General features: G+C 38.3%; 1 protein-coding gene across 1 annotated transcript in view; it reads left to right on the top strand.

Annotated features, from left to right (window-relative positions):
• The first annotated feature begins 213 nt into the window (after positions 1 to 213).
• The window catches only part of LOC140157363 (nuclear receptor subfamily 0 group B member 2-like), a 182051-nt gene continuing 163783 nt past the window's right edge, over positions 214 to 18481 (top strand). The window contains 2 exon segments of the mRNA XM_072180532.1: positions 214 to 336; positions 8955 to 9639. Coding sequence (XP_072036633.1) covers positions 8982 to 9639 — 658 coding nt within the window. The 5' untranslated portion in view covers positions 214 to 336; positions 8955 to 8981.

The following is an 18481-nucleotide window of genomic DNA, read 5'->3' on the forward strand; positions in this document are numbered from 1 at the left end:
CTACAAAATACACGAGTGTAAATATCACAATCCATATTCAGGGGCCATGCAATTAATCAACTTGTTCCAGTTTCCGCCAATCACAGTACAAAAGTTGACATAATGAAGGCCGTTTAACCAATCAACGAAGCGCTTACTAAATAGGTCAGGGGTAACGAACTTGGGAGCCGTGGGGTTTCCACTATACTATTCATAAGGCTGCCACATGTTTATGTATGGTGAATTTGTGTCATTCAATATACGTGCTGTAGCGCTGTGGAGTACTATACAACCGATTTTCGCAGAGATCTGTCCATTTCTGCCAATTTTTGGAATAATTGGATATATTTACTGAAGGTATGTGTACTTGTTAATGATATCATGCAGTATGTATCGTTGATTTGGTGTTAAAATACTGCAAAATAGCAATTTACAGCAAAAATTTGCGCGATCTTTGTACTGTGCTGTGCTAGCTCATACAAGAGTGCTGCCTGTGCTGTTATGTTTACAATACGGGAGTGGATTGCCGAAGCCCTGTGCGAGCGTGTGTGTACATTGCATTGAAACGAAACAATATACGTTCATTGCCAAATATAAGTATATTGTCAGCAATATTAGATAATTTTCTGTTAATTTAAAACTCAGGGTTTTATCGTGACCAAATATATCGCTGTGTCTTAACTGTTTAGTTTGAATTATACCGCAAGGTCGTTTCATACAAACTGTATCAGCGTAGCGATGTCAGTGACCTCAGCGGCTTAAGACGGGGTTGCTGATTATGCTCGCTTACCGCACACGTACGCCAAAGTACGGGTCGCTAAAATCCTGACGTCAGTGAATATTAATACTGGTAAACTTCGGCCTAGAAAAAGTATTCCACATTAAAGACAATAGTCAATTTTACAGTCAGTGGAAATTATTGTTTGCTAGGTTATGACATGAAAATTGCAGTTTAATTTAGAATAGGTTAAGACAGAACTTTCGTACATGATCAGGACACTCCTGTATATTTTCATTATTTTGGTGGCAGGAGAGGGATTTGGTGGCAGGAGAGGGATTTGGTGGCAGGAGAGGGATTTGGCCCTTCTCCCAGCACGCAGTTCCTTATAAACCCTTGCATGACCTTTTAATTTCTTGGATAAAAAAATCATACCCTATTTCTGGAAGTCAAAGGTTGAGCAATGATTGACTTATAGATGTATTGAACTGTGTCATTGGAAATGGTGCTATTTTGGATTTTAGGGGTGATGAAAACAAATGCAATTTTAAATGCAAGAAGCCTTTAGTTAGAAGGACCACCTTAAAAATATTGATGCAATGTCAGTTTGATAAAATTTGGTTTAGGGTATCAATCCAGAGGGATGTGTCCCCCATGGCCCCACCTTTGGCACAATGACTAGTTTTTGTTCTTTTCAATTCAACTACTTTTTGACAATTCGGGCGGCCAAATGTGCCCCAACATTTGAAGACCGATTGACGCTAATGGTGGGAGGATTAGGCTGGAATAAAAACTTAAAAACTAAGGATTGCCAAATATTTTTCATCATAAATTTGAAGAAAAAAAATGTATATTCCTACAAATACAAAATGCAGGAAGGGCACTACAAATTTATAGGCCTACATATTTCATTTTTGCACCACATACCAGTATTGTAGGCCATCTCTCTACTGTCTATGATTGCATGTAGGCCATGATTTCTTTGTCATAGACCTACAGACTGCAGTGTGTATGCTTTGTTCCAAGCCCTAAATTCTTCTTCCCCTGAAGGTTTTTGACCTATAAATATTTACTCAGGATGTCAGAATATTGACCTGATTATATAACTCCTAATGAGTTGGGTAACATTAAATGGACAACAAAGAATGTCTGCCAAGGTCACTTTTGCTCTGGCCAATGACTGGACATTGGTCATTTGTATACAAATGTAAATTAGGCTCAAGGTTACTCAAATGTCAATAAGTCAATACAAGCAAAAGAAGTAGGAGACCTGGTCATTGATTGATTAATCAAGATTCTTAGCAATCTTGCAGTGGTGAATACCATTGCAAGTCACTCAAGGCCTACTTAGAATTTTGTGCAAGAACTGAATTATGATAAACAATTATAAGTAATTTGTATAAATCAAATCCAAGAAAGCCCTGGCAAGTATGAAGTAAAACATCTGTGGTTGGTGACAAATCAAATTAATCATTCAAGTTGCTCATTTACAACAGAAACTACCGGTACTACTAGCAAGCACAATATTCCCTGGGACACTTGTTCATATTTCGCACACACAAGCTTAAATAATAAGCGTCCATAGGAGTTCATCATAAATGATATTTAGATTCAGACCTATTTCAATCCTCTCCCACCCCACCAAGAGCAAACAATATTGTAGCACATTTTAAAATTGAAGCATTTGGTGTAGGGGTATGGGGAGGATCGTTAAACAGAAGTGCCCCAGCAATTTTGCACTTAGGAAGTTAGGACGTCATCATGTTCATTCTTTGTCAGGCCTCAGTCACCAACTCTCAAAACAGGCCCTAAAAGCCGCAGGGGGGGGGGAGTTACTCACATATAAGGTATACAGGGATGTGCCGCTCTAGAGGGGCGCTTTTTTGCACGAAAACCCTAAACGTGGGTCGTCCCGGTTTGAGAAAAAATCCTCAAACATGAGTCCTGATTTGAAATTTGGCATTCGGTGAGAGCAAAATGTAAAAGGTCATTGGGTGAGAGCATGATTTCTGGCATTCGGTGAGAGCAAAATGTAAAAAAATATGGGGTCATTGGGTGAGAGCATGATTTCTGGCATTAGGTGAGAGCAAAATGTAAAAAATATGGGGTCATTGGGTGAGAGCATGATTTCTGGCATTCGGTGAGAGCAAAATTTAAAAAATATGGGGTCATTGGGTAAGAGCATGATTTCTGGCATTCGGTGAGAGCAAAATGTAAAAAATATGGGGTCATTGGGTGAAAACATGACCTTTTTTTAAACCTTTGGGTGTAGGGTGAGAGCCAAAACAGCGCCACAGAAACCTCGAACATTGACTCTCTAGTTCTAAATGGTTTCAAATTTCTTTGTTTTTTCAAAATAACTAACAAAATCAGTGATAAATGAAAGTTGCTGTTCAAATTGAAAAATTAGGGTCTTTGGGTGACAGATCAAATGGAAAAATAAGGGGTCTGCGACTGCGTGTGACAGCATATGTTCGTAAACAAATATGGGGGTGATTGGGTGACCTCGACGCTGAAAAAGGGGTCTTAACAATAACAGCCCTCTCCCCCCGGGGTGTAGGGAGGGGGTGTATGGATTTTAAGTGGAATAGCCCAATAATCCAGTTTGTTTTCAAAGATGAGTTGCAGCATTTGGGCCACATGTTGTGTAAACAAACCACAACTGAACAAGATTGATTCTGGTTTCCTGAACCCAAACCACATCCATCTGTGACCTTTTCACATGGCAGATAGAGTTCTAGTCACTAGGCTCTACATCATGCTCATCTATCAGGGCACAGTTCTTTAACTCCAATACATTTATACATTCATTGAATGACCTTTGAAAATTTGGGTACAAAAACTCATACTCTGCAACTTGAGGTCAAATTTTGTACTATGATTGTTTAATTGAGGTTAGAGAACTGTGTCATTGGGATGAGGTCATTGTGGTCCATAGTGAGTGTGAAGATGTTACATGATTTACATCTCAATTAAGATAAAGGTACCTTTCTTTGTCATGCCCTATTTGATTGCTGATCACAAAAAAAGGATGGCAACCCCTTTTTGCTAAGTCAGGTCTCCTATAAATTGGTCAGAACAAAGATTGAGTATCTTTGGTCAGAAACAAAGATTGAGTATCTTTGGTCAGAAGATGATTTGTTTTTGGTGCCCAACAGGGCCGTGCATTTGGGGGGGGTGCGGGGTGCGACTGCACCTCCCAAATTTGCAAAAGTATACAAAAAGTCCCAAAATCAGGTTTTTTACGTTTTTTTGGTCAAAGAAGGTCCAAATTTGGGGGGAAAAGTCCACTTTTCACAAAATTGCCCCCCTTGGAAAAAAGTCCACTTTTTCAAAATCAGCACCCCCAAAAAATCCTGCGTCGGGCCTGGTGCCCAATGTTGCATAATTTACAATGTTGCATAATTTTTGTTAAATTCAAAGTATTCAAAAAACAAACTTATAAAAATTAAAAATAAAAAGTAGACCTACATGTATACCCATCAAAACCAGAGCATATTATAAAGAATTTTGGTTTTATTCATAATTTTTTTTTAAAAAGGAGCCTATATGAAAATATTGGTTAAAAAAAGCAGGGTTCTTGATTTTCAATTTTAAAATAATTTTTCCTTCCTCCGTATTGGTCCATGAGCAATGACAATAAATGTGCAGGTCCCTATAATCGACATCTGCAGGACTACATGTACTGCACTCTGTGACAGGTATCAGGTGAAGGTCGGATACATGTACTGGTTTTTCGTTGCTCAGAAATAGTCAAAATATAAATCAGCCATTGAAATTAGTCCAATTATGGCAATTATCCATCTGACTAAGTTCCATGGTAGAATTTACACACAGTAGCATATAAACTTTGACCCAGAAGAGCATGTTCCAGGAACCCAGCATCATACCCAGGTCAATTTCAAGGGTATTGTAGTGTGCAAGGTCAGGGTCAGTTACATAATTTTAGAAATTTCGCAAACCTTGCCCTACCACAACAAAAGGGTGTAATAACCATACTGTCTATGTTGTAACTTTAATATCCTTCAATATATCTATTAAATGTGCTATATATAGATATATTCAGAGAACGGCTAAAACCCAATGACCGCTCCACTCAACCAAAAAAAAGGCTCTAGGAATCTTGTCTAAAACCCCACGCCCAAAGTAACTTAAAACCATGATGTAATCACTCCATATTTAGAACAGTAATGGACTTTTTTGGGGGAAAGTGGCCTGGTCATTTGGGCATTGTTAATTTGTTATGATCAAAAGGCCTATCTATAGTAGTGTAGCTGTCATTTGGACTAAAATTGAGGTTTTTTTTGCCACTGTCCTACATTGTGCATACTCTAAATGGCTCCATGTTCAGTTGTATAAATACTTTAATAGGTCTCAGCCTATAGAATACTATTACTACTACTTGAAGACCCCTAATTCAAACCCTAAACCCTACTACTAGACTACTAGCCAATGGTTTTGGCCATTTAAAAATCTCAAAATAAACAATTTGTTAGTTGCACTGTTTTGTGTGGATTCTACAGGTTTAAATTCACTATGGACCACAATGGCCTCAAACCAATGGCATAGTCCAATAACCTCAATTAAACAATCATAATGCAAAATTTGACCTCAAGTTGCAGAGTATGAGTTTTTGTACCCAAATTTTCAAAAGTCATTCAATGAACGTACAAATGTATTGGGGTTAAAGAACTGTGCACTAACAGATGAGAATGTTGTGGATCCTAGTATTTGGCTTGGTTTGGTACAGGCACTACCAGCTGCAGAACCAGCCTTGAACTATAAAGTTTTGGTCTGATGAATTGGTCAAGGTTGTGTTTATTCTCCATTCTAGATCATTAGTTTTGGATAAAAATGGTTAAATTTCTTTGAAAAGTGTAGTATGCAAGTCTTGTCTGCAAAATCTGCGACCACTTTCAGGATTTATTGTGTTATTCAGACCCGTAACAGCCCTGTGGTAAGGTGCAACTATATATATAGGCCTACACGTACATCTCAGGATTTTTCGACAAGATATCTCTGCTGAATTCGGTAAGGTGAGATTACAATGTATGATATTGGTAATTTTTACCTTAGTGAACTGGACTCATTCAAGCACAAAGCTTAGATTAGTGTAAACTGTTCTGTTGATTGTCGGAAATTACCACATTGCTTATTATTACTTGAATCATTTGTGATTGTTAAGGGGGGGTACTACACTTCTGCACAATTTTGTGCCTATTTTTGCATTTTTCTCAAAAATTATAGAGCATTGGTGACAAGTAAGATATGTATATTATAGGGGCAAGGACTACAACTACTGCACTGGAAATTTTATTTCAGCACAGGCAACAGTTGTGGAGTTACAGTCAAAAATGAGGGAAAACCAATATTTGATCAATAAATCAATAACTACTTGCCTTGAGTTGCTGAATTTTCAGTGGCAGTAGTTGTAGTTCTTGCCCCTATCATATGCATATCTTACTTGTCACCAATGCGCTATAATTTTTGAGAAAAATGCAAAAATAGACACAAAATTGGCCAGGGGTGTTAGTAGTACCACCTTAAATGCATAGGATTTATTGTTTGTGCTGAATGAAACATGGGTAGATTTTGTGATGGTAATCATTGATTGGTAGAGAAATGTTTTTAAGGGTAGTTTTTCTGGTTGTGCTCAACTTGTTTTATAGGTTGGGTTTTAAGAAGTTTTGTTCATTCTGTCCAAAAAGTGTACATAATTTTTTTTTTCAAAATGCTTTCAGAGTGAAACTTGATTAGGGCAGGGATGTGAAGAAGGAGGGGGGGGGGGAGGAGGTCATCAATCCCTATTGCATGTGTACACTACATGTATATATGTAGTTATTCTTTTCATAATGGCCAGAATCATATTTTGCTTTGTTAGATAGGCCGGCCTGCAACATGCACGTGTCATTGACCATTATCAGTGATAATAGGTGGGGCTTTAAATGATTATTTTAAGGGTTTTAAATCACCTAATAATCTGTAATATGATTGTTATTTCCTATGAATATATCACCTGTTGCACCAGCAAACTATAGTCTACACAGTTCTGTGTTGTTAGAAACACTGCTTTACCCAGTACTGGCAAGGCAGTAGTTAGGGTTTAGGGTTAGGACATGGAAAGGTGATTATAAGCTCGTATTTAGGGTATAAAATGACAGAGAGTTAAAAATAAGGTGCCAAGTTTATGTGTAAATACTTGATTTTTATTTCTAGCAGGGTCAGAATTTCGTTTCACAGTGCTAGAATGCAGTCTTGATTCTTGCAGAATAACTTTGCAGTTGCAGGAATCATTTGATTCTTGCAAATCAACTTTTGTGTAAACTACAAAAGTTTGTGAGAATCAACTTTGATTCACACAAATCTGTTTACGGGAATCTTTGCGAGAATTGATTCTCGGATTTAGTATATAGGGGAACTATGGTGTACGAAGTATGGGGAACTAAAGCAAATTATTAAAAAACTTTAAAACAATATAACACATAAAAAATATAACACCACAAAATCAAATCAAGAAGTGTATTCAGTGGCATAGATTTCTTTTTGTCATGGGGTTGGAAAAAAATCAAGCAACTTTTGGCGACAGAGTAAGTTTATGGTACAAATGTGTGAAAAGTGTTCGAAAAATGTTGCCATCGAAGCTAAAATGATGAAATATGGTTCAAAAGTAGAACAAATTTGTGTGAAGAGCTAAAAAATTGGAACTTTTTAGTCTAAAATGGCCAAAATATTATGAGTTTTATTTGGTGAAATACCAACATACAGGTGTCAACATGAGGGGGAAGGGTGTCCGGTGTGTGTGATTGGACCATCACCCCTCATCAAAATAATGGGGGATTCGTCTCCAATCCCCTCGGTTCTACGTCTATCATGGTTGCATTGCTAACAATGGCATATAACTTGTCAAACATTAGCAACTCGCCTGTACAAATTTCACACATGGCAAGAAGCACACACAACAGCTACTATTTTTGTAATAAAAAAACGTAATTTGAGCATTGGAATGGAACATTACTTGACACCCTGTGCCAGACCAAGTCTATCCAATTATATAGCCTATACCCCATTTTAGGAAGCTTATGACATAAAGGGAAATAGCCAATCGGTCTATCTCATGAAATCTAGCACTACGTTAGATCATCAATTATAAGGAGTCCGCTGTTAAACCTCTCCAGAGGCTTGCGCTTTGTATCCCCAAATAGTCTCCATCCAGTGACTTAATTCAGTCACCTCCATTCAACGACCATAGCTCGAAATTTGACCTCAAGTTGTGGAGTATGAGTTTTTGTACCCAACACACTCAAAGGTCGTTCTATTACATGTAGAAGTATATTGGGGTTAAAGAACTCTGTACTGACAGATGAGTTTGTTCAAAATCCAAGTGGTACTGACTGGTCATTTGGTGATTCCTGGTGTTACTAAAAGATCCATGGACTTGTGGAAATGCAATGGTGACGGTAGGAAAAGAAGTCGGTTTAGTCGGGGATCATCGTGAGTGTCTGAGAGCGCCTGTTGATTCCAAAATAAGGTAGCAGAATCTTCCCCAGCGGAAAAACACCCAAGGTCAACTCGTTCTTGCACTTTTTGGGATCTAAGAACTTAATCCCAGATTTGCGGTGAAAAATGTTATTATAATGAAACAAGTGTCTGTTTCAGTTATATATTAAAGGTGATATTGTAATTATTTTAGATTTTTACACCCATATTTTTCGGTGACAAACAGCAGTGTAGCCAGGGAAAGGGGGTGGAGGTGGTCAAGAGGGGCTATTACCCCTGTGAGAAGTCTGCCCCCCCCTATGGGATGCTGGCCACCCTGATTATATGTAAGATATTTAGGCCTCTTGTACTTTTCCCTCTGTTGAAAGTTGCTTTGCCCCCCTCTGAGAAATCCTGGCTATGTTACTGGTGATAAAGCACAAGTGTGTGAAATGTGTTTGATGCACAGTGGTGTTATAAGTTATAAAATAATACAGACATAATGGTAATGTCAATATTGTTTTCAGGGGGAGCAAGGAATGAGGAAGAAACTGCCATCTCAGATGGTGAGACTGATGGCATTTTCTTATCTCAATTGCTATGTTTGTATGGTTGCCATCGGATACGCTATGAGTTGGAATGGTCTGATTGTCAAACGGCACAGTTCATTTAAAACATCTATTCAACATCTAGCTCAAAAAAAAAAGCAAAACGAGTATAAACTATGTATACACATAATATTCAATTCTTTGTGTTTTCTTTATTTCACTTTATTTCGCAGAACGTTAACTAATAAACAGATTTGGATATGGATCCGCAGGATAGCAAGGAGCCGCCGTGTAACTGCCCGGACCGGACAAAAGATGGGAGTATACTCTACAATTTACTAGCGAGTTCACCGGACTCCCCGGATACAGTCCAACACACAACAGAAAGATGTCCCATGGTGCATATGGTGAATAACGTATGGAGAAGATCGTGTCCCACCAACAATAGCGCCACCAATGCCACCGCCAGCTCGTCAACGTCACCTCCGTACCCGCCGTCGTTGGTCATTCTCAGACATGCTGAGGATACGTATCAGCAAGCAGCGCAGCTGCTGTTGAAAACCGTGGACTTTGTACGAAATTTACCCGCGATGCAGCGGCTGTGCACACACGACAGAGTCACGCTGCTCCAGCACTGCTGGGCCGAACTATTGGTACTTACCATGACGCAGTACAGATTCGAATTTGAAACCGAAGAACTCACGCTGCTCAGCAGCAGTAGCCATGACGACCAAAATCCGTGCAGCTGTTCCCATGGCAATGCTGAGAGCATGCTGGTTAAATGCTTGGTGGCGCTTCAAGGAATCCCAACGAAATCCGATGTGCATATGATCAATAGTTTCTTTACCAAATGTGATTTGTTACAATTGGAAGATAAGGAATACGCGTACCTTAAGGCCACTATATTATTCAATCCAGGTAAGAAAACAAACAAGATTATATATTTCACTTTTTTTTGTCTGCTCAACAATGTTGCATTGTTGTCCCATGCAGTGCGGCAACTATCAGTAATAATGATATCGTCATGTAAAGTGATAATTTTGGCATCAATCAAGTTGTTTTTTCTCTGATTAATACCAACTTATCAGATGATGATTTCTTGGAATGCCCCCTCCCCTGGGATGAAGTGTCACAGGACAAAGTGGCAACCAACATAAACCTTTTTCCAATGACATCAGATAATGATTTCTTGGGCTGTCACCCCCCCCCCCACCCCGATGAAGTTGAAAACCGGCAACATCATTTATAAACTGATAATTTGGGCATCAATCAAGCTGTTTTTTCTCACATGCCCAACTTATCAGATAATGATTTCTTGGGCTGGCCCCACTCCCCCTCCCCCTGGGGATGAAGTGGCAAAACTGGCAACATCATCATGTAAACTGATAATTCGGGCATAAATCAAGCTGTATTTTCTCTGATGCCCATTACCCAACTTTAACTTATCATTTATTGATTTCTGCCCCCCTTCCTCTGTGGATGAAATGGCACAGGTTCATGAAGCAACATAGGCCTTTTCCAATGATGTCATGTAATGATAAGATGGACATGGGAGAAGAACTACATGTAGGCCTAGCTTGATTTTGAAGATTATGTTGGCGGCTACTCAAACAATTGGGGCGCATCATGCAACACTGATCAGGCACATGGGAAAAAGGGGTTCATGGGAAAAAGATGTGCTACATGTATAAACAATTATTTTTACAGTCCTGTAGAAGTCGGTGTCACACATGAAAGCTGACAACCTTTCTTGAACTATCAGTAGGTCAAGGAAAAGGAAACCTTTGAAACTCCTTGCATTTTTCCAAGGATTTGTAGGGTACTTTGAAATCAAAAATAAGGTCAAGTTTATTAAAATATTAAAGTAATGGCATGATTTGGTACAAATTGACTGTGCCCCTATTGAAGTAATTTGTGTGGTGGGGAAAAATCACAATTTCCAGGATCTGTGGGAAAAATCAAGAAATGTGAGAGTCTGAGACTCTTTTTTTAGATCATTATACTACAATGTAGTATGCTGAAGTATCCCAGGACCACTTTGAGTGAAAATTTTGAACCATTTTGCGCCTTACGCGGAAATATACCAAGACCATTACGCACACACTTCAATATCGCTTTTGAAATCGAAAAGACAACTTTTGTGAACAGCTTGTCTCACAGGACTCATTGAAGTATTGTGAGTATATGAGCAAAGAAAAGCAAATTATGCGCAGAGATCAGGCTTGGGTTTTTCCGGAAATGATATCCAGCGATAATTATGATATGGAAAACATACTTGCGGGATTCGTTGCGGGAATGGGAATTGGTCCACAATTGTACAACCGGAATGACTGTATAATAAAAGAGCACTTCACGATCTCCAAGGTGTTGTTGACTTGGTTTGATGGCGAGATCAAATGTATAGTTGAATATACATTTTGAAATGGACTATTCCAGATGAAATCCATACACCCTTTGTGGAAACCATAACCTTAATCTCCCACACAGGGAGTGTAAATTTCAAATGGGGTTACCTGAATGGGTGATTCCATTTGAAATTCAAACTCCCCCTGTGTGGGAGATTAAGGTTGTGTATTCCACAGGGGTACATGATGAGTTTCAAGTGGAATAGCCCAATGTGTGTGTACATGGACTTGCCTTTAAGACTGAACTATAGAGGTGTGTTTACGTTGCAGGTCGGCATGGCCATCTTGTAGGTACATGTTTTCTGTGTCCATCTATTATGTCAAAGCTAAGTTTGCTACTGACGCTATGTATATTAAAAATAAGATTCACTACATGTCAAAAACAAAATAAGGTTTGCTAGGGTTAAATTCAGGATTGTTGCTAGGGTTAGATATAAAATTAGGGTAAGGATACATGTAAGGGTTAGAATTATTGTAATAATTGTAACCCTTACTATGTTAAATCTAACCCTAATAATACATTTAAAACATTAAAATGTTAGGGTTAGATTTAAACCTTTCATATTTGACATATGAAGAGCAAATTTAGAGCTTATTTCCAAACCATGTTAAGCCCACCAACACATGTTTCTGATTTATCTGTGCGATATTGCAATGGGTTGTGATGCTATAGGTATTATAATTTCAGTTGGATGTACCATTACAAGGCAAACAGTGGATGGATGCACAGTAACAATACTGTGTGAGGCCTTTGATTCCCAAATGAGAACAATAGTCTGCATATTGTTAACCAGCATTGTTGTGGTAAGAAATGGCTTGCAGATGGTACAACTCATTGTTGCTAATGTCAAACTTGTCAAAGAAATTGTGATTGTATCACGCAAGTAAATGAGAAACATGTGGTTGTGGACTTCACATGGTTTGGAAATAAGCTCTTCATATAGTCAGGGACTGATATAGCGAACCTTATTTCTGACAAAGTGTGCACCAAACTGCAGGCTACACATACCTTTTTACATTTTATACATTTCGTTTTTCAATTTATTTCACTTAGCAATAGGGGAATTAATACAAGTTATGGATCCTACTATTATGTGGTTGTGCCTGTCTGCTATAAATGGTCATGGTTATTTTGTTTTATTTGGACGATTTCTTGTCTCGACATGAGACGCGCCATAACCTTGATGCGTATGATCGTAAACCAGCTACATTGCCCTAGACATGATAAATAGTCGGCAATTAATACAAATTAATAGCACAGGTCGTAGACTTGTAGCCTTGAGAATGTTAGTAACCTTTGCGTTTACCTTGAAAGGGATAACATTTAATGATTATGCGTGAACCTTTATTTATCTAGTTAGATTCCTATCGCCATGTTAGAGTCGTCCGTAAATCGTGCAAGCTCGCTATTTGTATCAGAACCACAAGTAGTGTGCAATGTGAGTAAACTTTACACATGAAAGTGGCCAAATATAGCCCGTGTGTTATCGGTCACTCCTTCACATACGCCCATGCAGCTATGTCTTGCTATCGGTCAGTCACTCACTCGCTCTCAACCATAGCAACCTTGCACTTTTGGACTTTGATTGTTTTCAGTTTGCAAACTACTAGTATCTGAACTGTCCTCCGAGCTCTGTACAGTGTGTATTTTTAAATGAATCATATAGGGCCTATTCTTAATTTTCCAACGTGCTGTGTGAAACTTGTACATGTATAAGCTAATAATAATAATGACAACAACAACAACAATAATTTTGTTCTGGTACACCAGAATGTAATTCAAATTTGACATCCTATAAACGAGATTGCTTTTGTACGGAGGTTGTCTGCCTCCCCTATCCCTGAAACACAAGTGTGAAATTAAAAAAATCAAACCTGAACGATCAAGTTTTTTTTACAAGCATAATTTGCATTTCCCCCAGGCCCATAGCCAGGCGGGTGCAGGGGTGTGACGTACCCCCCCCCCCAATTTGCAAAAGTATACAAAAAGTCCAAAAGTTTAAGAATTTGCAAGCGTAGCGAGCCAAAATTTTTTAAGCTTTTTTGGTTAAAAAAGGTCTAAATTTGGGGAAGAAAGTCCACTTTTCACAGAATTGCCCTACCCCCCTTGGAAAAAAGTCAACCGTTTCAAATCGGCACCCCGCACAAAATATCCTGGCTATGGTCCTGTCCCCCTCAATGAATGAAAGGACTTTCGTTTAGGATGTCATCATACTTCTATGCATGCAGGAGCATAACACATGTACATGTTTGCAAAAATATATGTTCCATAGAAAGGAGATGGAAATTATATTTTTGCTCAAAATCACTCGTATAATGTTCTCAGATAGCTGGCGAATAGACTTTGCCGCATTCATGTATTCATGATATTCAGCAGAGAAATACGAAAGGCAATGAAATAAAAGCAATTTAACATTCTAATGATTTCCATAATTCCATTCAATTTTCTGCTCCGATAAATCATACACTAAAAAATACAGACCTTAGTCAAATTTGCTACTTCCATTAAAATTTTGCAAATGAAAATAATAAATTGCATACTTTACATCTATAAATATTGTAAAATGATTTTGAAAAAAATCATATGAAGTAGGAAATTAGGGAAAATTCAGCCCAGACATAGAGTATTTAATAATAGATACTTGTGTGTGCCAGGGTTTGTTGTCCTAGGGTTTTGCCTTGGCAGCTATACAGCTAGAGAGGGAAGAAGCTGCTGTGTACTGAGCCAGCTGTACTTGCACTTTGACTGTGTGCGAGTAGAGTCGATGCTAGTCGAACATGAAGGTGATGTTGTAAGATAACGCTGGAGGCCAACGTCCTTGAAGTTTTATACGCTCTGATAATTTGATAAGTATTAGGCTTGAACGTCTTTAGACTCAAATGGATTTTCCAATTAGCCATGATTACTCCCAACCCCATGCATTCTCCGTCAACGAGTGTGTACTTTTTTTTCATCTGTCATTCCGTCGCTAGCTTCCTCATGTGGGTTTTATTTGTTTTAATATAAAATAGCATGTAGTGTAGCCATTTTCTTAATTATGCATGCGTTTTGTATCGTAAGCATTAATGTATGGAGTGAAAAAATATGCAATGGAGGTAAAACTTTAATATTAGGAAACAGATTTATGAATGATTTTAAGGTGGTACTACACCCCCTGATAAATTTTGTGACTAATTTTGCATTTTTCTCAAAAAATAACTACACACTCGGGTAACAAAAGGTTATATAGGGGCAAGGAATCCAATTACTTCACTGAAATTTCAGTGATTCAAGACAAGTGGTTCATTATATATATGTTAAGAAATGAGGTACATTCTAGTGGTACCTCTTTTCTTATCATAAATAACGTACCGCTTGTCTTGAGTCATTGAAATTCCAATGTAGTAACTGGATTCCTTGCCCCTATAATATACGTAACTTTTGTTACCAGTGTGTTGTTATTTTTTGAGAAAAATGCAAAAATAGTCACAAATTTATCGAGGGGTGTAGTACCACCTTAAAGCTATGTTTTCTTAGACACTGTAATTTATGCGTGAGCATGTGTGGATTATCGGTGATTATTAACTACATTGAACTAATAATGACAGTGAACATGCATGAATGCATGCAGATTTATAATTATTAATTAATGAAATGGATTTGTGATTTTATGATGTGAATATAAGTACTCAAGCAGGCTGTTCAATTGAAATTCCATACACCCCTATTAAAGACATGACCTTAATCTCCCACACAGGGAGTGTAGACTTCAAATGGAGTCACCCATTCAGGTAACCACATTTGAAATTCACACTCCCTGTTTGGAAGATTAAGGGTTTGTCTTCCATAGGGGGTGTGTGATTTTAACTGAAATTGCCCAATATAGATAGTGATTCTAATATCATCTTGCTGAAAGGCATTCACTCAATCTCTTAATTGGTAAAGCTCAGGGGGAGGGAGGGAGGTAAATAATCAACTTTGGGTTAAGTACTAGGGATGCGCCTCAGAGAATCTGAAAATTTACACATGTACCAATTTTCCAAGCAAATTGGACCCACTTTTATACCCGAGGCTCATTAGAGGATATTTTTTTCCGACCAATATTGACATAGAAAAGGGGGACATTGTTATCGCGAAGTCTGAATCTTTGGCTTTCGAAAAGTTGCAGGAGATTGCTCAGACACACATTTTAAGTGAGGGTTTGTTGTTATGGACACATTAAGGTGGTACTACACCCCTGGCAAATTTTGTGCCTATTTTTGCATATTTCTCAAAAATTAAAGCGCATTGGTGACAACTTGACAAGTAAGATATAATGTATATTATAGGGGCAAGGACTACAACTACTGCACTGAAAATTTTATTTCAGCACAGACAACAAATAGTCACAAATTTATCAAGGGGTGTAGTACCACCTTAAGGGCAGTAAATTGAATACTAGTATTGGGTTTTGTGACTTGTGTGAGTTGTGTCTGTGGATGATTTTTAAAACATCTGCAAATTTCAACATTTTGAATCAGATTGTGCTTGTTTTGAACTCTTTTATCTTGTTTGTTTATTGTCTGTTTATCTTGTTTACTTTATTTTTTGTCAATGCGCATCTGATTCTGTTCTTATTTACCTTGACCCATTATGTCTATCTCCTTAAAAAGTAGGTTTGTTTTTACTGTCCATGCATGAGCGTAATATTTTCTTTTGATGAAATTTGCAAGTATAGATCTCCGGAAAGCATTGAAGGTATATGGTACAAAAAATGTATGCTGCAGTTTTTGTCTCTCTCTCTCAGAAGATATATAGTTATATTAGGCACCGGAGTTTTGCGCGGTTCGCGCAAAAGCGCACATTTTCGCGCATTTGGGTGTCCAAAGCGCATTTTGGGTTCCATCGAGAATGTTCACGATTTTGACCCATCGATAAGCTTAAAGTTAAAACTTACGATTTTATGCCCCAAATCGGCAGCATTTACAAGAAAATTCACGCAATATTGGTTCTAACTTCACTTATGTACATCAAAATACAAATAACGATCATTAAACCAAGCATAATGTGGGGAAATTTGCCCTTGCTTTCGACATTTCGATCGACGATTTGTGATGGTCGCCATCTTTATTTTTTATTTTTCCAGAAACTGGAAATGAACCGAAGTCGTTCAGAATTGATTGACAGGCCATGGTTTTACCGATGTTTTTCTCGTGTTTTGCATTGATAACATGGGATCACGCATTTTAGCGCATTTTGACCTATTTTTTACGCATTTTCGCAAGATTTTGAAAAGTGGTCAGCGATTTTGCCGCTTTTAAATCGCTAAAACTCCGGTGCCTAAGTTATATGGTCTGTATCGTAGGAAAAATACTATGGTCTGTTTAATTTGTCTCGTGCCATATCTCCAACACGACGATGGGACGTGATGACCGGACCATGCCACTGTATTCTGTAGATGAAACCAATCCCCATGACAACGGACAGTAAATCATAACCGCCAACCGGGCCCGGATAATGACCCCGCTATGACCACTATACATTTGTTGCACGTATAGATAGTCGGGATTATCATATATATCCCCACGTCGAAAGGACTGTATATGATTGACCCAACCATGACTGCCATATTATTATATTATGTAATAAAAAAAATGAGAAAAAAAAACCCACCAGGACTGTCCCTTGGTCACAACAATGGGGAATATCAATGAGAACGGAAAACACATAATTCCCAGTAGTGCGTCCGGTGCCTGCGATAAGTGCCATTACTGGCAGACACCGTCCGTGATTATATAAATAGACTGAGTGGACATGAATCGCAATCATCCCGACCCTAAGGACACAGTCCTGTAACCTCAATATGATTATGCAACCAGAGAATAACCTCTGGATGTTTTGGTTAATGAGCTGTGGTACTAGGGTTGAGGCTGTTGTGGCTCATCGTGTCATATCGGGTTCCTGGATAGGATGTATCATCCATTGTCTTGTCCTCATCGTTCTCGGGTAGCTCACTCGCTTGGACATTAGCCTCGTCTGTGCGAATTGGTTATTCCAGTTGAAATCCATACACCCCCTATGGAAGACACTACCTTAATCTTGCACACAGGGAGTGTGAATTTAAAATGGGGCTACCTGATGAATGGGTGACACCATTTTAAATTTACATGTACACCCCCTGTGTGGAAGATTAAGGTCATGTCTTCCACAGGGGGTGTGTGGATTTAAACTGGAATAGCTCTACATTGGGTGGTGTAAGCAGGCAGTATGTGCAGAAAAATGATGCGGGCAAGATTTAAACGACTGGGGATAATGCTAGCCATGGGTGTTAACCCTGACCGGGCAGCGATTTTGTGTGCATGTACGTTTGGATCATTGCGCAATCCGATCACGTGGGATGTTTGGGCAAGCAGTCGTTTTGTGCTGTTAGATTTTGTTGGATTGGAGTTAGTTAGGGTTAACAACTCTCAATGTTATCCCAGTTTAAGGGAAAGAGTGCCCTAATAGGCTGAATTTGTGCTGATTCAGCATAAATTTACATTTTTCTGTCACTATTTGACCTGAAAATATTTTGCCAAAGGGTTTGGGTGAAACGTATCCCCTGGTCACATCTCTGTTGCCTTTGATGAAGAGTTGAATGATTGGAAAAATTATTTCAAATTTTTGAAAATATACAATTTTGCTAGAAAACAAATTACATGTAAGAAGTTTTCAGCAAAATCATTCTGACCATGTCCACCCTAATCATACTCCCTTAATGCTAACCCCTAATCTAAGCCCTAACCTGAAACCCTAGTTATAAACCTTGCTAACCCTAATCTTAAATCTTTAATTTAATCTGTACTGTTTATAAGATGATCACAAAGTCTGAGCACTCGCATAAACATGATAAAATCTTCACTACATGATTTTATAAGCGTGAAATAAGTTTTATAATTATAAAATCAAACTTGTGTCTGTCAAGGTGAGCTAATAAAAAGTAATAATAGAGGATCTTAGAATGTTTGATGAATCGTCGTGGGCAACAGTAATAGCAATGGAGTTTAAATATAGCACTTGGCTGGAGTGATGCTAAGTACTGTGGCTTTTTTTCTTACGGCGGCGATTTTCTGGGACAAGTACGGTACGTTTGAGAGCCTTATTATGTGGCTTCAGGCAAGGCCAGCTCTATAGTCGACTCAAGATGATGGTACGAGAATTACCGGCCGTTGTGCATTGGTGTTGCATTATGTTACATAATTTAGATAAGTGATATATTTCTTATTTCATGATGTAGTAGAAAGAGTTTAGATTTGGCATACCAATATATTGAATGTGATTTGGAGTATGTTTAATTCATTAGGGAATAGAAAAGATAGTAAGATACCGGAATATACTCTATTAGTCGCCACCCTTT

The sequence above is a fragment of the Amphiura filiformis genome, chromosome 7, assembly GCF_039555335.1.
Source record: "Amphiura filiformis chromosome 7, Afil_fr2py, whole genome shotgun sequence".
In the NCBI taxonomy this organism is placed as follows: Eukaryota; Metazoa; Echinodermata; class Ophiuroidea; order Amphilepidida; family Amphiuridae; genus Amphiura; species Amphiura filiformis.